The 20651-nt window shown below is 44.7% G+C and overlaps 1 protein-coding gene and 1 non-coding gene across 2 annotated transcripts; both read left to right on the forward strand.

Moving 5' to 3' along the window:
• The first annotated feature begins 6530 nt into the window (after positions 1-6530).
• On the forward strand, positions 6531-7439 carry LOC119921921 (putative olfactory receptor 14L1). Its single transcript, XM_038741895.1, has one exon. It carries the CDS (start codon positions 6531-6533, stop codon positions 7437-7439), a length of 909 nt encoding a protein of 302 aa, XP_038597823.1.
• Positions 7440-17967: 10528 nt separating this feature from the next.
• LOC119921940 lies at positions 17968-18105 on the forward strand. The gene has a single exon (XR_005448613.1). It is a non-coding gene; the product is annotated as a small nucleolar RNA SNORA7 (small nucleolar RNA).
• Positions 18106-20651: the final 2546 nt, after the last annotated feature.

Consider the following 20651-nt stretch of genomic DNA (forward strand, 5'->3'; position numbering starts at 1 on the left):
TTGAGCGCTTACTATGTGCAGAGCACTGTACTAAGCGCTTGGGAAGTACAAATTGGCATCACATAGAGACAGTCCCTACCCAACAGTGGGCTCACAGTCTAAAAGGGGGAGACAGAGAACAGAACCAAACATACCAACAAAATAAAATAAGTAGGATAGAAGATAGAAGATAGGATAGTAGGATACAAGATCATCAGGTTGGATCTAGTCCATGTCACACATGGGGCTTACAGTCTTAATTCCCATTTTACAAATGAGGGAACTAAGGCACAGAGAAAAATTGATTTGCTGAAGATCACTCCACAGGCAAATGGTGGAGCCGGGATTGAAATCCAGGTCCTTCATTCATTCATTCATTCAGTCAGTCAGTCAGTCAGTCATATTTATTAAGCACTTACTATGTGCAGAGCACTGTACTAAGCACTTGTGAAAGTACAATACAACAATTAAGAGTGGCCATCCCTGCCGACAATGAGTTTACGGTCTAGAAGGGGGGAGACAGACATCAGTAAAAATAAGCAGACATCAATACCAATAAACAAAATTACAGATATATACATAAGTGCTATGGGGCTGGGAGAGGGGGGAAGAGCAAAGGGAGAAAGTTAGGGCAACACAGAAGGAAATGGGAGATGAGAAAAAGTAGGACTAAGTCTGGGAAGGCATTTTGAAGGATATATGCTTTCAGTAAGGCTTTGAAGCGGGGAGAGAGAATTGTCTGGCACATTTAAGGAGGGAGGGCATTCCTGGCCAGAGCTAGGACGTAGTTCAGGGGTCGATGGTGGGACAGGTGAGATCGAAGCACACTGAGAAGGTTAGCACCAGTGAAGCCAAGTATGTGGGCTGGGTTGTAGAATGAGAGAAGCCAGATGAAGTAGGAGGAGGCTAGGTGATGGAGTGTTTTAAAGCCAATGGTGAGGAGTTGTTGTTTGATAAGGAGATGGATAGGCAGCCACTGGAGATTTTTGAGGAGTGGGGGTGACATGTCCTGAACGTTTCCGTAGAAAGATGATCCAGGCAGCCAAGTGAAATCTGGACTGGAGTGGAGAGAGGCAGGAGATTGGGAGGACGGCAAGGAGGCTGATGCAGTAATCTAGGCGATATAGACTAAGTGATTGTATTAACGTGGTAGCAGTTTGCATGGAAAGGAAAGGGCAGATACGAGCGATGTTGTGAAGGTGTGACAGACAGGACTCAGGCTTGTGAGATGGGAAGGATGGTGGTGTCATCTGCAGTGACAGGAAAGTCTGGGAGTGGACAGAGTTTGGGTGAGAAGATAAGAAGCTCAGATTTGGACATGGCTTCTGAGTCCTATGACTTCCAGTCCCATGTGCTCCCCACTGGGCCACTGGGCCACGCTGCTCCTCACAAGTAGCCCCATATGGAATTCACGGTCTAAGTAGGAGGGAGAACAGGTATTGAATCCCCATTTTACAGTCGAGAAAACTGAGGCACAGAGAAGTTTAGTGACTTGCCCGTGCTCACACAACAGGCAAGTGGCAGTGCTAGGTTTACAATCCGGGACCTCTGGCACCCAGACCAATGCTCTTTCCACTAGACAAAAACTGTACCTCTGCAAATATTCATTCACTCATTCATTCAATCGTATTTATTGAGCACTTACTGTGTGCATAGTACTGTACTAAGTGCTTGGTAAGCACAGTTCAGAAGCAAATAGAGACAGTCCCTACCCAGCAACTGGCTCACAGTCCGGAAATATGAACTTCTAACAGCACTAAAATTCTGTTTTGCCTTCCCCTTTCTCCTCTCCCTCTCCCAGAAGACCACATCTCCACAATTGTGTCCACTGGGGCTAATTGACTTCATCTCCCGCCACGGGACTTAACCTATGACTCTTGTCTCCAAAAACCACATCAGGTCATTAAATATCACCAGTTTCCCTTCAATGCACTGAGACCTGATGAAATGGATTTGTACTTCAGAGCATTTCAGACACATATTTGAGTGTCTCTGTGAGTCTCAGCGTGTTTCAATGACAGTAGAAGAACTGAAACACTGACCACCTCTGTACGGATGGAGCTTATCCCTCACACTGGGTGATCTGACCCTGTAAACAAGTTCCTTTCACTCTCCATCCTCTTCGTTCCCATGATGATCCTGAAACACGAAGAGAGGCTGATGCTTGCCCAGGGTCTCCTAGCGAGTCAGCAAGAGACCTGGGATCAGATCTCAGATTAATCTGTTCCATCTGTCTGTCAGTCAGCCTTCCAGACTGCCCGTGTCTCAGAAAAAAATCAGTATTTCCATATGGTAAACATCAAGGGGCTGTGATGAGTTTGTGATCGCAAACAGATTGTGTCCTTTGGTATAATTATCTTGTTGGGGTACAGCAGGATTGAATATAAAATATGTATTTGGGACCAAAATTTTTGTCTCCCCTGTTTGATTGGAAGATCCTTGAGGGCAGGGAACATGTGCCTTGATTTGTTAGATGATATTTGTATTGTCTAATTATTGTCTCTCTTGTAACATATTTAAAAACCTAGGAAACAGGTGAGGCCAGTCAAATATTTCTTGAGCCTGAATTAAGCATTTGATTATTACCATGAAAAGGTCACTTGTTTCAGTTTTGTTGATGCAGACCGTTGGGGATTTTTTTCTGCATGTTCCCACAATGTACATTTTATATTTGAGGAATAATTTAAACTCTAAGGGAGCTTGTAGATGAGATGTTGTGTGGCCTAGGGGATGAAGCATGGGCTTGGGAGTAATAAGAACCTGGGTTCTAATTCCAGCCCTCTCACTTGTCTGCTGTGTGAACTTGGGCAAGTCACTTAATTTCTATGTGCCTCATTTATCTCATTTGTAAAATGGGAACTAATACTGTGAGCCTCAGATGGATCATGGAATGTGTCCAATTTGACACATCTCCCCCTTCTAGACTGTAAGCCCACTGTTGGGTAGGGACCGTCTCTATATGCTGCCAACTTGTACTTCCCAAGCGCTTAGTACAGTGCTCTGCACACAGTAAATGCTCAATAAATTCGATTGATTGATTGATTAGCTTGTTTCGAGCCCAGTGCTTAGTACAGTGCCTGACATATAGTAAGCATTTACCAAATTCAATTGAAAAAATTGAAGCTTTCAGTACTTTTCTCCCTGAGATGGTTAAATCATTAAAATGTCTGTCTGTCTCCATCTAAACTGCAAGCCCGTTGTGGGCTGCGATTGTTTCTGTTGCTGAATTGTACTTTCCTAGCGCTTAGTACAGTGCTCTGCACACAGTAAGCGTTCAAAAAATGCAATTGAATGAATGAATGAATGAATTTGTTAAGCACTTAATTGTGCCAGGCACTGTACTAAACTCTGGGGTAAGGTCCCTGAGGTCAGGAAAATGTACCTTGCTTCTGTTTAACTCTTCTAAGCTAGTTGTAGGCAGGGAATGTGTCTACCAATCCTATTATATTGTACTCTCGCAAGTGTTTAGTACAGGTGCGCTGCACACAGTAAACATGATCGATTGATTGAGTGAGTGACATTGAAGGCCAGTGATTCACTAACTGATTAATATAATTTCAAAGTTTTTGTTCCTGTCTAATCCAAAATGGGCCGCTGCTATAAGTAGGAACAAAATGGAGGAAAGTAGTCAAAGATAGAAAACTGATAAGGTTAACTATTTGTCATCCAACAACATATGGACAGAATAGTGGCAGTCTTGTAATGATAATCGCATTTTTTATAATATAATAATGGTATTTGGTAAACATTAACTATGTGTCAAGCCCAGGACTAAGCGCTAGGGTAGATTCAAAATGATCAAAACCATGGAAAGAATGGAGACTTTTTGTAATGATAAAAATAATCATATTTGGTATTATAGAATAATGGTATTTGTTAAGCAATTACTATGTGTTAAGCACTGTACTACATAATGAGATAGATATAGTAGGTAGCTGGGGTAGACAGTGCTAGAGAAGCAGCATGGCTTAGTGGAAATAGTCCAAACTTGGGAGTCAGAGGTCGTGGGTTCCAATCCCGCTTCTGCCACTTGTCAGCTGTGTGACTTTGGGCAAGTCACTTAACCTCTCTGGGCCTCTGTTCCCTCACCTGTAAAATGGGGGTGAAGCCTGTGAGCCATACGGGAATACCCTGATTACCTTGTATCTACTCCAGCGCTTTAGAACAGTGCATTGCACATAGTAAGTGCTTAAGAAATGCTATCATTACTGCTAGACTGTGAGCTTGTTGTTGGATAGGGACCGTCTCTATGTGTTGCCGAGTTGTACTTCTCAAGCGCTTAGTACAGTGTTCTGCACGTAGTAAGTGCTCAATAAATACGATTGATTGAATGAATGAATGGAGAAACACCATGGCTTTGTAGATAGAGCACGGGCCTGGGAGGCAGAAGGACCTTGGTTCTAATCCCAGCTCTGCCACCTGTCTGCTGTGTGATCTTGGGCAAGTGTCATCCTTTGCCTGTGGACGGGTCTGTTTTGGAATCGGTTTGGTGAGGGAGACCAGGGACCTAAAGGCTGAGTTTTATACAACATTTATCCTGCGAGATGAACTTAATTATTTGATTATCTTGGATGTGGCGAAATGAACCTCTCCTTTGGGAGGAATATGATTATTTAGTGATATTGTAGCTTCCCTACTGGGAGGAATATAATTATATGTTACGGGCACGTGATAAAACACCCAGGTCCCACCCAGGAGGAATTAATTTATTGTTTGTTTGCACGTGGTGAGCCGGCTAGCTCCCACCCACGTGCACTTCCCATTTAGGATGAATACACTTAGGCATGACCCACCCATGGCGAAGCCCCTGGCTTCTAGCCCCACAAGCGTTCAACAGGACACTCAGCCATCCCACAGCTCCTTACTTGGTGCAAGCAGAGTGGGCATTCCAAGCTCTGGGCAGAGGTGACCCACAGCCGGTTGTTACAGGTCTTGATCCGCTGCACAAAAGGTCAGAGGCTGCAGGTATTCATCATGTGTGCTCCTAGGCTACTCCAGCTTCCAGTCTCAGTTTTTCCAATGTCTGCCCTCCCCCTTTCCTCCATAGCTAATTTGATTGGCACGGGGGCAAGGGACACTTTCTGAATTCCTGGCTTGGGCTGTCAATCTAGCTGTTTTGGTTGTGGGGCCAGTATCCCACCTGCACTTCTGAGTTCTTCCTTAATGGCTTGGGCAGTCACAAGATAGCGTTTGACTTTGAGATAATGGGTAACCCGGGTTCACCTTCGCACAGAAAGTCACTTCACTCCTCTGTGCCTCAGTTACCTCATCTGTAAAATGGGGATAAGGAATTTGAACCCCATGGGAGACATGGATTGTGACCATTTTTGCAGCTACCTCAGTACAGTTCCTGGCACATAGTAAGCACTTACCAAATAAAAAAAAATCAGGTCGTACTGTGTTAGAATCTGATTTTCTTGCATCTACTTAACAAATTCCCCAATTATTGGCGTAACTCCCTCTAGTGCTTAGTACCACACTCTTCACACAGTAAGCAATCGGTAAATACCACTGATTGCTTGATTCAGGGAGGGATCAGGAGGAATATTTGTCTTCTTTAACAACTTCCACAGTTCCTCCTTCCCACTTCCTCTACCAGTGGGGCTAGCTGCAAGACTCTCACAACTCGTTATAGGTATATTGAGGTAGACGAAACCAGTGTTCACCAGGCCCAAAAGAAGGTAATGCCTAATGGATAATAATGGCATTTGTTAAGCGCTTACTTTGTGCCAGGCACTGTACTAACAGCTGAGACACTGTACTAGATATCCTAGGCATCAACTACTAGTATCAGGAGACATTTTGTTATTACTTTAAAACTAGTACTTAACTATACCGGAAGTAAGTAGGTTTTCTAGGCCAACAGCAAGGAAAAAAAAGTTCTTAGAGCTAAATGGAGGAAGTTCTATTTCGTGAATGTTTAACTGGAATAGTGGTATCTTTCAATGCTCGTTTTCAGTTCGTAGTAATGCCTAGACCAAGCAACATGGCCTAGTGGAAAAAAACATCATTGATTGATTGATTGATTGATAACATGAGCCTGGGAATCAGAGGAGCTGGGTTCTAATACTGCTACGCCAATTACCTGTTGTGTGACCTAGGACAAGTCACTCAAGTTCCTTATGCCTCAATTCCCTCAATCCCAAAATGGGGATTCAATACCTGTTCTCCCTCCTACTTAGACATTGAGCCCCAGGTGGTACCTGATTATCTTGAATCTACACCAGCGGTAAGATTGTGCTTGGCACATACTAAGCACTCCACAAATATCACAATTATTATTATTATTATTATCATTAGTGCTAGGAATCTGAGGCCAGAGTTAATACACTCTAGGAGACCAAGAAAAATAACTTGTTAATCAGGAGAGTTAGGGGAAGGGGGAACTGAGAGGCAAACTTAGTCAAAAACTCCTGTGCTGTCTTGCAATTTTTGTCCCCATGGGGACCGTTGTCACAACTGTTTTCAGACATTCAATAAACATGTGTTCTTGTTATGTCACTAAGCGGAAGTTTCCTCCAAACTTTCCTTTCACTCAGATGGCTAATGGCATGGCGGTGATGGAATTCCTGCTCTTGGGTTTCTCAGAGGTCCGGGAGCTGCAGCTGGTCCACGCCACGCTGTTTCTCCTGGTCTACCTGGCGGCCCTAACAGGGAATCTCCTCATCGTCGCCGTCACCACCCTCGACCAGCGCCTCCACACCCCCATGTACTTCTTCCTCAAGAACCTGTCCATCCTCGACCTCTGCCTCATCTCTGTCACCGTCCCCGAATCTTTCTTCAATTCAGTGACCAACAACAACTCCATTTCTTTCAAGGGCTGCGTACTGCAAGTGTTTTTCTTTGTTTCGGCTGTTTTCTCTGAGGTGGTCCTGCTCACAGTAATGTCCTATGATCGCTACGCTGCCATCTGCCACCCCTTGCATTATGAGGCCGTCATGAACAGAGGGGTTTGTGGGAAGATGGCAGCCGCCTCCTGGCTTAGTGGGGGGCTCTCCGGCCTCATGCACACGGCTGCCATCTTCTCTGAACCTTTCTCTGGGCCCAACGTAATCCACCAGTTCTTCTGTGACGTCCCCCAGCTTCTGAAGCTCTCTGGTCCCCAAGGAAACATATATGAATATTCAGTCATTGTCCTTTCTGCCAGTTCCTTCGCCATCTCCTTTGCATACATAGCTACCTCGTATGTCTGCATCTTCTCAGCCGTGCTGAGGATGCCGTCAGCAGAGGGCCGGTCCAAAGCTTTCTCCACCTGCCTGCCCCATCTCATCGTCGTGACTTTCTTCGTCTCCACGGGTGTTTCTGAATATCTGATTCCATCCTCCAATTGTCCATCAGGTCGAGACTTGCTTCTGTCCGTTTTCTATTCCATGGTGCCCCCGGCTCTGAACCCTGTCATCTACAGCTTGAGGAATCAGGCAATGAAAGCTGCTCTAGGGAGGATGTTATGCCTGGAATAATAATGATAATTATGGTACTTGTAAGGGCTTAATGTGTGCCAGGTACTGTACTAAGCTCCGGGGTGTATACAAGCAGATCGGTTTGTACATAGTCCCTGTCCCACTTGGGACTCACAGTCTCAATCCCCATTTTACAGATGAGGTAACTGAGGCACAGAGAAGGGAAGGGACTTGCCCAAGTTTCCACATTAAACAAGTGGCAGAGTTGGGATTAGAACCCATGACGTTCTGACTCCTCATCCCGTGCTCTATCCACTACATCACGCTGCTTCTCATAATGGGTCTCTAACAGAAAATGGGCTCTAACAGAAAATGACCATTTCTTCTGAAGGAGGTCAATCACCCGTCCTGAGAGCTGAAATTTATCTTGCCCCAAGGTGAGACGAATTGACATATCTCCTCTACTACTTTGTTGGCAGAAGAGTCTATCTCCCTCTCCTCATACACTATCCTGTCCCCATTCCCTTTTCTCTTCCTGCCCAACTGTCCTCCAGATTGTAAACTCTTTGATAGCAGGGATAATGTCTATCAACTCTGTTGTACTACTTTTTCAACACTTGGTACAGTGTTTGGAACACAGTGAGTGTTCAGTAAATACCGTTGACTGATTACTTTTGTTGGGGATTTTTAGACAGTTGATTGAGGGATTACTTAATTAATGATTGACTAACTGATTATTTCCCCTATTAGGAATTTATTTCAATGCCCATCTCCCCCTCTAGATTGTAAGCTCTTTGTGGGTGGTGATTGCATCTACTCTACTCTTGTACTCCCCCAGGTTCTTGGTACAGTGTTATGCACATAGTAAGCACTCAATAAATACCATTGGTTGACTGACTAATTTCTATAGACTGTAAGATCATTGCAGGCAGGGAATGTGTTGACCAACTCTCTGGTACTGTAAATACCATTGATTGATTGACTAATTTCTATAGACTGTAAGCTCATTTCAGGCAGGGAATGTGCTTACCAACTCTCTGGTACTGTAGTCTTCCAAGTTCCTAGTGCAGTGCACTGTGCATAATAAGCACTCAATAAAATATCACTGATTGGTAAGAACTGGTCTCCATGATGTTTGTAACATCTTACCCGTTGACCCACACCCTGGACCCCAAACAATTTCACCTCTCAAAAACACTTGCTTTTCTACTCCTCCCTTATTTAATCCTTTTACCTTTCACTCTCCAGTGGCTACTGTTCTAGTCTCAAGAAGCAGCATAGCCTAGTAGAAGGAGCCTGGTCTTCAGAGAGGACTCTGGTGCTAGTTCCAGCTCCGACACCTCTCTGTATGTGACCTTAAAGAAGCCAGTTTACTTCTCTGGGCCTCAGTTCCCTCATCTGTAAAAGGGGAAATCAATACCCAGCTCCCTCCTACTTAGAATGTGAGACCCATGAGGGATCTGATAATCTTGTATCTAATGTGTAGTGAGTACTTGACAAATATCATTATTTCCTCAGACTTCTTTCAGGGTTGGAAATGCTATGATAATAAAGATGATGATGATGATGATGATGATGATGATGATGATGATGATAGGAATTTGGGGGTAGGGGAGATTTGGAGGGATCAGAGGGGTTGCTGGATGAAATAATTAAGAGCAAAGAAATCATCTTAATTTAAAATGTGCAAAGGCTCCAGACCTTCGTATAAAGAGAATTACACTCCTCTATGGAGGGACATATAGAAATGACACATCAAGAAGTCCCAGAATTCCATTCCCAAGAACAACACCCTTGCTTCACCAATCCTCTCTGCTCCATCACTTTATTAAAATTGTATTTGTTAAGCTTACTATGTGTCAAGCACTGTTCCAAACATTGGATTAGATACAAGTTAATCGTGTCGAACACAATCTCTGCCCCACAGGAGGCTCACAGTCTAAGTATTGAATTTTACAGTTGATGAAACTGAGACCTAGAGAATCGAAATGGCTTGCCCAAGGTCACACAGCAGACAAGTGGCAAATCAGGGATTAGAACCCATGTCCTCTGATTCTATCCCCCTCTATTCGATCACTTGGGCTCACTCGCTCCTTCTTAATTCTGCATCATTACCCAGCCCATAGCTCTCTTTTCACTGGAGACAGTGCATTCATCTTGTAATCTGAAAGTCCTAAATTTGAGTTGCAGACTGTGGTGGGCGCTGTTTCTTTTTAATGGTATTTGTTAAGTGCTTACTATATGCTAGGTACTGTACTAAGTTCTGGGGTAGATACAAATTAATCCAGTAAGACACACTACATGTCCCACGTGGGGCTCACAGTTTCACTCCCTATATCAATGACGAGGTAATGTAGGCACAGAGAAGTTAAGTGACTAGCTCAAGGCCACACAGCAGACAAGTAGCAGAGCTGGGATTAGAATCCAGGTCCCTCTGACTTCCAGGTGTATGCTCTCTCCACTAGGCCATGCTGCTACTCTGTCTTCTCCTGGTTCTCCTTTTATCTCTCCACCCGTTCATTCTCAGTCTCTTTTGCGGGCTCCTCCTCCCCCTCTTATCCCCTTACTGTAGGGGTTCTTCAAGGGTCAGTTCTTGGTCCCCTTCTGTTCTCTATCTACACTTACTCCCTTGGTGAACTCATTCGCTCCCACGCCTTCAACTATCTTCTCTAGGCTGATGACTCCCAAATCTACATCTCTGCCCCTACTCTCCCTCCCTCCCTTCAGGCTCGTGTCTCCTCCTGCCATCAAGACATCTCCCTCCGGATGTCTGACCGTCATCTAAAACTCAATATGTCCATGACTGAGCTCCTCTTCTTCCCTCCCAAATCCTGCCCTCTCCCTGACTTTCCCATCACTGTTGACAGCACTACCATCCTTCCCGTCTCACAAACCCGCAACCTTGGTGTCATCCTCGACTCTGCTCTCTCGTTCACCCCTCACATCCAATCCATCACCAAAAGCTGCTGCTCTCACCTCCGCAACATCGCCAATATCTTCCCTTTCCTCTCCATCCAAACCGCTACCCTACTGGTTCAATCTCTCATCATATCCCGACTGGATTACTGCATCAGCCTCCTCTCTGATATCCCATCCTCCTGTCTCTCCCCACGTCAATCTATACTTCACGCTGCTGCCCGGATCATCTCTGTGCAGAAACGCTCTGGGCATGTTACTCCCCTCCTCAAAAATCTCCAGTGACTACCAACCTACGCATCAGGCAAAAACACCTTACCCTCGGCTTCAAGGCTCTCCATTACCTCGCCCCCTCCTACCTCACCTCACTTCTTTCCTGCTACAGCCCAGCCCGCATCCTCCGCTCCTCTGCTGCTAACCTCCTCACTGTACCTCGTTCTCGCCTGAACCGCCGTCGACCCCCGGCCCACGTCCTCCCCCTGGCCTGGAATGCCCTCCTTCAGCACATCCGCTAAGATAGCTCTCTTCCTCCCTTCAAAGCCCCTACTGAGAGCTCACCTTCTCCAGGAGGCCTTCCCAGACTGAGCCCCCCCATTCCTCTCCCCCTCCCCATCCCCCCGCCCTATCTGCTTCCCCTCCCCACAGCACCTGTATATACTACAGGTAATATACTTGTACGGATTTATTACTCTATTTTATTTGTAAATATTTACTATTGCATTTATTTTATTTTGTTAATATGTTTTGTTTTCTTGTCTGTCTCCCCCCTCTAGACTGTGAGCCCACTGTTGGGTAGGGACCATCACTATATGTTTACAACTTATACTTCCCAAGCTCTTAGAACAGTGCTGAGCACACAGTAATTACTCAATAAATACGATTGAATGAATGAATGAATGCTACCTCAGGAAGGATCCCTCAGCAGTATAAAAGACGAAAGTGAGTAGGGTACAGGTTCCTCACGGAGCTGGAACCTTGTCTTCCTCAAATGGGCCTCCCAGAACTTGGCAAACCTGGAGTTGCTGCTTAGCAGGAAGAAGGAGCTGACAGTGGCATAACCGCTGGGACAAACATATTGACATTCAGGAGGGTGATGTTGTTCCTGAGGGAACTTCCCAGAAACGGTGACAGTATGAAGTCTGTGCAGTAGAAGGCCATGAAGCAGCTGACCAGCAACGGGATAGTCAGGGTTGCTCTTGTCTCCGGGGATTTCCGAGGAGGAGGGCGCTGGCCGTGGAGATGCCAGACCTCCCGGATGTGTCGGGAGAGGAGGAGGACCATATAGACACTGGAGCTTCCCATGATTCCCAAGGAAAGGGCGTTGTGGAGTGCCATCACGAAAGGAACAGATCTACGAGGCTGCTGACGGGCTTGATGGAACAGTAGTCATTATTGAATCTGGGATCGTGGCTGGTCACGTTGGGAGTTGCAAAGGTGTTGAACAGGAAATTGATATCCATGATCGAGTTGAGGAGCCACAGGAGGATACAGATTGGTAGGTTATTCTTTCTGACCCGGGCTTTGAGCTGGGCCCAGAGAGAGGAACTGGGGCTTATGATCACGGCTGGACCAAGCTCAGGAGACCGGTGGTGCGGATGGAGGGACCTCTGGTCACCCAGTACAAATAGGCGAACGTCTAAAATCCGACATCCGTCTGCAGAAGCTGCAGACGCCAAGTTGATGCTGACACAGTGTCCACTCTAGTAAGGAGAATTGAGGTGTGGACCTGGGCTAGGTGGAAAATGAAAAGGTCCGTGGGCTTCGACCTGGGTTCCAGGAGGATCGTGGAAACGTGGAGGGTAATTAAGAGAGGAGGGAGTTTCCCATGACCCCCACTCCGGTCTGGAAGAGAGAGCAGATGCCCTGGACCACATCATTGGAGAAAGTCAGCATTCTCACTTCTCAGGGTTTGTAGGTAGAGTCTAAAGAGGAACAGAATATGTAAAGTCAGAGATGCTGTGCAATGGTTCCTAGGAAAAATCGGACAGAACCCAGAACCCAACAGAACCCAGGGAACAGGGCCAAAGAAATTCCAACTATCCCTCAGACGTTCATAATTACGGAGTGCATACTGTTTGCAAAGAACTGTACTAAGCATTTGGGAGAATAATAATGAAGATAATAATGGTATTTGTTAAGTGCCTACTATGTGTTAAACACTGTATTAAGCACTGGGGTGGATACAAGGTAATCAGGTTGTCCCACATGGGCCTCACAATCTTAATCCCCATTTTACAATGAGATAACTGAGGCATAGAGAAGTTAACCTACTTGCCCAAAGTTACAGAGCAGACAAGTGGTGGAACCGGGATTAGAACACACAATCTCTGATTCCCACTCCCGTGCTCTTTCCACTAAGCCTCGCAGAGTTGATAGACATGGCCCCTACCCACAGAAAGCTGGCAGTCTACAAACTGTAGGCATCCAACTTCATCCTCGTAATAATAATAACGATAATAATAATAATTATCATTGCATTTGTTAAGCACTTACTACATGCCAATCACTGTTTTAAATGCTGAAATACATACGACATAATCATGTTGGACACAGTCCTTGTTCCATATGGGGATCACAGTCTAGGAAGTAGGATTTAATTCCTATTTTGCAGATGAGGAAAACGAGGGGCAGAAAAGTAAAATGACTTGGCCAGTATCAACACAGGAGACCAGGGGCAGAACCAGAATTAGAACCCAGGTCCTCTAATTCCCAGTACCATGCTCTTTCCATTAGGCCACGCAGCTTCTCATCTTGTCCCAAACAGTGTACCTCAATCTTCCCCCCAAACTCTATCCCAGACTTTCTCATCACGTTAGGCAAGATCACCATCCTCCCTGTCTCATATACCCACAAACCTGATGTCATTCTCGACTCATCTCCTTCATTCAAATCACATATTCAGTCTGTCATCAAATCCTGTCAGCTCTACCTTCACAACATCTGTAGAATTTGCCCTTCCCTCTTTGAATAAACTGCTACTACACTGATCCAAACACTTTTCCTATGCCACTTCAATTACTGTGTCAGCCTCCTTGCTGACCTCCATGCCTCCTGTCTCTTCTTCAAGTTCATACTTCACTTCACTTCCTGCATTGTTTCTCTACAAAACAGAAGAGTCCAAATCTCCCCACTCCTCCTGTGGTTGCCTATCCATAGCAGCGTGGCTTAATGGAAAGAGCATGGTCTTGGGAGTCAGGGGTCGTGAATTCTAATCCCAGCTTTGCCGCTTGTCAGCTGTGTGACTTTGGGCCAGTCACTTCACTTCTCTGTGTCTCAGTTACCTCATTTGTAAAATGGGGATTAAGACAGTGGGCCCCACGTGGGACAACCTGATAACCTTCTATCTATCCCAGAGCTTAGAACAGTGTTTTGTATATAGTAAGTGCTTAACAAACACCATCATTATTATTGTGATTATTAAAATCTACTTACCACTGGCTTTAAGGCACTCCAACAGCTCTACCCCTCCTACCCTTCCTTGCTGATCTATTAAAACCCAACATGCACATTTTGTTTCTCTAACGAAAGTTGCGTTAGAGTGCGGGTCCGGGAGTCAGAAGGGCCTGGGTTCTAGTCCTGAGTATGTCCTGAGTATTCAACTTGTTTATTGAGTTACCTGGGGCAAATAACTTAACTTACATGTGTGTCAGTTACCTCATTTGTAAAATCCGGATTAAGACTGCGAGCACCATGCGGAACATGGACTGTGTCCAACCTGAATACCTAGTATCTACTCCAGGACTTAGAACAATGCCTGGCCCATAGTAAGGGATTAACAAGTACCATAAAATACAAAATAAAAACAAAAACAAAAACAAAAAATCTTACTCACCGTAGTTCATTCCTTTTCCATGTCCTCTTTCTGGCTTCTCCCTTAATATCCGACAGACTACCACTCACCCCTGCTTTAAAGTCATCTTAAAACTCCCATCTCTTCCAAAGGGCCTTCACAGACTAAGCTCTAATTATTTTTTAAATGTATTTGTTAAGCACTTGTAATGTGCCAGGCACTGCTCTAAGCAATGGGGTAGATACAAAGTCCATGTCCCACATGGGCCTTAGAGACTTAATCCCCATTTTACATATGAGGAAACGTTGGCCCAGAGAAGAGATGTGATTTACCTAAGGTCATAAAGCAGAGAAATGATGGAGCCATAATTAGAACCTAGTTCCTTCTGAATCCCAGGCCCGTGCTCTACCCACTATGTCAACACCCTCTATCTCAAATTCCTCTCCTCCAAATGTCTCCAACTTGCCTTCCATTCCCTTCACTTCACAAAAACCACCTTTTCAAAGGTCACCAATGATCTTCTACTTGCCAAATCCAATGGCCTCTACTCCATCCTAATCCCCTTCAACTGCTTCATTGCTTTTGACATTGTTAACCACCCCCATCTCCTGGAAACATTATCCAACCTCAGGTTCATTGACAATGCCCCCTCCTGGTTCTCTTCTCGTCTCTTTGGCTGCTCATTCTCAGTCTCCTTCACAGGCTTCTCCTCTGCCTCCCACCTCCAACCTATGAGGGTCCCTCTAGGTTCAGTTCTGGGTCCCCTTCTATCCTCCATCTACACCCACTCTCTTGGAGAACACATTCACTCCCATGGCTTCAAATACCACCCATATGCAGATGACACCCAAATCTACATTTCCAGCCCTGATCTACCTCCCTCTATGGAGTTTCACATTTCCTCCTCCCTTAAAGATGGCTCTACGTGGATGATCTCCCATCACCTCAAGGTTCACTTGTCCAAAACCGAACTCCTTATCTTCCCTCCCAAACCCTGTCCTCCCCCTGACATTCCCATCACTGAAGATGTCACCGTCATCCTTCCTGTCTTAGAAGCCTGTATCCTAGGCGTTATCATTCATTCATTTAATCATATTCATTGAAGACTTACTGTGTGTGGAGCATTGTACTATCTGATTAGGATAATAAAATACAACGATAAACAGACACATTCACTGTACACAACCAGTTTACAGTCAGAGTGGGTGAGGGGAAAGACAGATATTAATATAAATAAAGAAATTACAGATATATACAATGATAGAGACAGGAATTCATCCCATCCTCAGTCCCACAACTCTTATGTATCTATCCTTATCCCCTGCCATTTGTCCTATCTGGAATTTATTTCAATGTCCGCCTCCCCCTCTAAACTATAAGCTCCCAGTGAACAGGGAATGTGTCTAAGAACTCCATTGTATTTTTCTCTTCTGAGTGCTCAATACAGTGCTTGGTGCTCAGTAACAGTAAACAATAATGTTGGTATTTGTTAAGTGCTTGCTATGTGTCAAGTCCTGTTCCAAACACTGGGGTAGACACAAGGTAAACAGTTTGTCTCACATAGTCTTAATCCCCATTTTACAGATGAGGTAACTGAGGCAAAGAAAAGTTAAATGACTTGCCCAAAGTCACAGAGCAGGTAGGTTGGGGAGCCGGGATTAGAACCAACGACCTCTCACTCCCAAGCCCAGGCTCTTTCCACTAAGCCACACTGCTTCTCAAATCAGTAAGAGTGACTTTAAACCAGAATCGTGGAGTAACCATGGAATTAATACATATCCAAGACTGAGTTCCTTATGTTCCCTTCCAAACCCTGTCTTCTCCCTGACTTTCACATCGCTGTGGATGGCACTACCATCCTTCCCGTCCCACAAGCCCGCAACCTTGGTGTCATCCTTGACTCCACTCTCTCATTCACCCCACATATCCAAAGTCCGTCACCAAAACCTGCCGATCACACCTCCACAACATCGCCAAGATCCTCCCTTTCCTGTCCATTCAAATCACTGCTTGTTAGTACAATCTCTTACCCTATCCCGACTGGATTACTGCATCGGCCTCCTTTCTGATCTCTCATCCTTCTGTCCCTCCCTGCTTCAGTCTACACTTCACTGCCCGGATTACCTTTATACAAAAAATCATGTCATTTCCCTCCTCAAAAATATCCAATGGTTGCCTGCCAACCTTCACATGCAGCAAAAACTCCTCATTATCGGCTTCAAAGCTCTCCATCACCTTGCCCCCTCCTACTTCACCTCCCTTCTCTGCTTCTACAGCTCAGCCCTCACACTCCACTCCTCTGCTGCTCACTTCTTCACTATGCCTAGTTCTCGTCTGTCCTGCTGTCGACCCCTGGCCAGCGTCCTACCCCTGTCCTGGAATGCCTTCTTCACTCCACACATCCACCAATCTAGCTTACTTCCTCCCTTCAAAGCCGTACTGAGAGCTCACCTCCTCCAGGAGACTTTCCCAGACTGAGCCCTGCTTTTCCTCTGCTCCTCGTCCCCTCCCCATCGCCCCCACCCCCTCCCTCTGCCAAACCTCCTTCCCCTCCCCACAGCACTTGTGTATATTTGTACATATTTATTAATCTATTGTATTAGTTATGTGCATATAGCTATAATTCTATTTATATATTCTGGTGGTATTGACACCTGTCTACTTGTTTTGTTTTGTTGTCTGTCTCCCTCTTCTAGACTGTGAGCCCGTTGTTGGGTAGGGGCCATCTCTATATGTTGTCGATTTGTATTTTCCAAGTGCTTAGTACAGTGCTCTGCACACAGTAAGTGCTCAATAAACATGATTGATTGAATGAATGAACGAAAGAATGGCCCTAGCCTAGGACATGTCTTGACTTGACCTGGGTTACCCCACAGCAAGCAACACACTCTTGTCATTTATTCCAGTGGAAGGTCATCCTCATGGAGCCTCATCTTTGTCTGGTAAGTTAAAGTTAAATCACTTAACTTCTCTCTGCCTCAGTTCCCTCATCTTCAAACTCAGGCCTTCCTAGACTGAGCCCCCTCCTTTCTCTCTCCATCCTCCTCCTCCCTATCCCCCCCGCCTTACCTCCTTCCCCTCCCCACAGCACCTATATATATATATATATATATACATATATATATATATATATATATATATGTTGGTACATATTAATTACTCTATTTATTTTACTTCTACATATTTATTCTATTTATTTTATTTTGTTGATATGTTTTGTTTTGTTGTCTGTCTCCCCCTTCTAGACTGTGACCCCGCTGTTGGGTAGGGACCGTCTCTATATTTTGCCAACTTGTACTTCCCAAGCGCTTAGTACAGTGCTCTGCACACAGTAAGCGCTCAATAAATACGATTGAATGAATGAATGAATGAAAGAATGAAACTGTGGTCTCAATACTTGTTCTCCATACTACTTAAACTGTGAGCCCCATGTCTATATCTACCCCATATGCTTAGTACTCTGCTTGGCATATTGTAAATGTTTAACCAATACCACAGTTATTATAAGTAGTGAAGTACTGGGAAAGGAGGATCATGTCTCATGTTATTTGATTCATTCTTCTAGCATCTATTACCGAGATTCATTTATCCTGCATCAATTAATGGTACTTAATGAACACTTGCTGGGTCAGCCAGTCAGTCAATAATATTTACTGCGCACTTTTGAGAGAATAAAATGTAACAATGTAGCATTCATTCATTCATTCATAGCATTTATTGAACACTTACTGTGTGTAGAGCACTGCACCAAGCACTTGTAAAGTACAATTCAGCAACAAAGACAATCCCTGTTCACAACGGGCTCACCGTCCAGAGGGGGAAACAGATGTTAATCAATTGGTCAATCGGTTAATGGCATTTATGAGAGATTACTATGTCCAACACCTTTCAGGGTCGCACCTGGAGAGTTTCCAGTACTCTACCAGTCTCGGGTACAGGAGGAAGAGTCAAGCAGAGGCATACCCATTCCATTCCTCGCTTGGGCAATGGCTAGCGAGTGGAAGGCACTCTGCCTCAAGTCAAAGCTCACCCATGCTGGGCAGCAGTGGAATGGGAGAGTGTTGATGGCAGAGACTCAGGTTTACTGTGGAGAAGGAGGCAAAGGTAAACTATTTCCGTATTTTTGCAAAGGAAATTATATGAATACAGTACCAGAATGATTGCAGATGGGGAGTGAGGAGTTCTGGGAGAGATGTGGCCATGGTGTCGCTATGGGTTGTAAATGACTCGATGGCATAAGACAAGACTATTTGCAGAGTGCTATACTAAGCACTTGGGAAAGTACAACAGAATTAGCAGACACGTTCCCTGCCTGTAATGAGCTAACAATCTAGAGGGGGAGACAGACATTAATATGAATGAAACCAAGAATTTATAAAACATTGAAATGTGCATAAATGCTATGGGATCGAGGGTGGGACAACTATCAAATTTCCAAAGGCACAATGACCTCATAGGTAAAATGGGGATGAAGACTGTAAGCCCCATGTGGGACATGGACTATGTCCAACCTGATTAGCTTGAATCTACCCCAATGCTTAGTACAGTGCCTGGCAAATACCATATATAAATACAGATACCAAATACAAAATGCAATGCTTAACAGATACCGTAAAAACACCTAGATAATCAAATTGGACACAGTCCATGTCCCACATAGGTATTCACAGCCTTGATTCTGCATATGAGTTAACTCAGAAACATAAATCCCCCCCTGGACTGTAAACTTGTGTGCAAGGAATGTGTAAACCAACTCTGTTATAACATACTCTCCTTAGCACTTAGTATAGTGGTTTGCACACAGTAAGCAGTCAATAAATACTATTAATTCATTGTCCAAGGTCACGCAGTGGACAAGTGTCAGGGCCAACATTAGAACCCAGATCCCATGACTCCCAGACCCGGCACTATACACTACCTGCTTCTCGTCTTTGTGTCTCCCTCCATCTCCGGTCTCAGATTCTTAGGCAGAAAAAAAAATCACTCACCAGGTTGGTGTCTACGGGACGAATGTGGACATGTCTGAGCCAGCAGGGACTGGTGGTCAGTGAGTTGAGACGACAGTTATAAAGAAAGATTTCATAAGCTCATCTCCCTCCATAGCTGCCATTATTGTTATTGGTAGGATCCTGATGCTGTCAGGTAGGATCAGAGAGTGAGGAGTCCCTAGTGGTGATAAACCAATTGTTTCCTCATGGCAAAACAGCCAGGAACAGTTCTCTGACCTTCAGGTAGCTCCAAATTAGAGTCTGCCAGCATAGAGCTGTCAACTGAGGGATGGGGATCTGGAACTCAGGAGAGCAAAGGAGAGGGGAGGGTAAAAGTGATAAAAATTGTATTTGTTAAGTATTTACTAAATGCCAAGTGTTGAGCTAGATCCAAGATAATCAGGTCCCACATGGGATTCACAGTCTAAATCCCCTTTTTACAGAGGAGGGATCTGAGGCACAGAGAAGTTAAGTGACTTGCCCAAAGTCATACAGCAAACAAGTTGTGGAGCTGGGATTAAAACCCAGATCCTTCTGACTCCTAGGCCCATACTGTTTCCACACAGCTATCGATCAATTATATTTATTGAGTGCCTACTGTGTGCAGAGCTCTGTACTAAGCACTTGGGAGAGTACAATAATAACAATAATAATAATGCCACTTATTAAGCACTTACTATGTGCCAAGCACTATTCTAAGCACTGGGATACATACAAGGTAATCAGATTGGACACAGTCCCTGTCCCACATGGGGCTCATAATCTTAATCCCCATTTTACAGATGATGTAACTGAGCCACAGAGAACTTAAGTTCTCTGCCCAGGGTTGCACAGCAGACAAGTGCCAGAGCCAGATTAGAACCCAGGTCCTTCTGACTCCCAGGCCCATGACCTATCCACTAGGCTATGCTGCTTCTCTGCAACAGAGCCGATAGATATGTTCCCTGCCCACAGGGACCTTACAGTCCAGAGGGGGAGACAGACATTTATGAATCAATCAATGGTGTTTATTGAGTGCTTACTGAATGCAGAGCACTGCACTAAGCACTTGGGAGAGTACAATATAACAGAGTTGGAAGATGTGTTCTCTGCCCACAAGGAGCTTACAACTTAGAAGGGTAGACAGACATTAATCAGTTAATCAATGGTATTTGTTGAGCACTTAACTGTGTGGAAAGCACTGCACTAAGCCTTTGGACGTGTACAATAAAATAAAGCTGTATTCCACTATTTACACGGCCTCAAATTGTTGCAATTGGAGGAGGAATGGTGGAAATAGTAGAGTAACATTATTTATTTAGCAACAATTTGGTCCCATTAACTGTATTAAGTCCTAGGGAAAGTAGTGTTATCATTATTATTATTACTATTATTATTATATTTGTTATGCTGCTACTATGTGCCAAGCACTGTTCTAAGCATTCCTTAATTCATTTAATTGTATATATTGAGTGTTTGCTGTGTGCAGAGCACTGTACTTAGCGGTTGTGTGAGTACAATAGAACAGTAGAACAGACACACTCTCTGCCTAACACATTCCCTGCCCAACACATTCTCTGTCCACCATGAGCTTATGAT

This window comes from Tachyglossus aculeatus, unplaced genomic scaffold (assembly GCF_015852505.1).
Source record: "Tachyglossus aculeatus isolate mTacAcu1 unplaced genomic scaffold, mTacAcu1.pri SUPER_32, whole genome shotgun sequence".
Taxonomy (NCBI): Eukaryota; Metazoa; Chordata; class Mammalia; order Monotremata; family Tachyglossidae; genus Tachyglossus; species Tachyglossus aculeatus.

Excerpts from the sequence above, each read along its gene's own strand:
- LOC119921921 (XM_038741895.1), top strand. The coding sequence starts at position 6,531 with ATGGCGGTGATGGAATTCCTGCTCTTGGGTTTCTCAGAGGTCCGGGAG.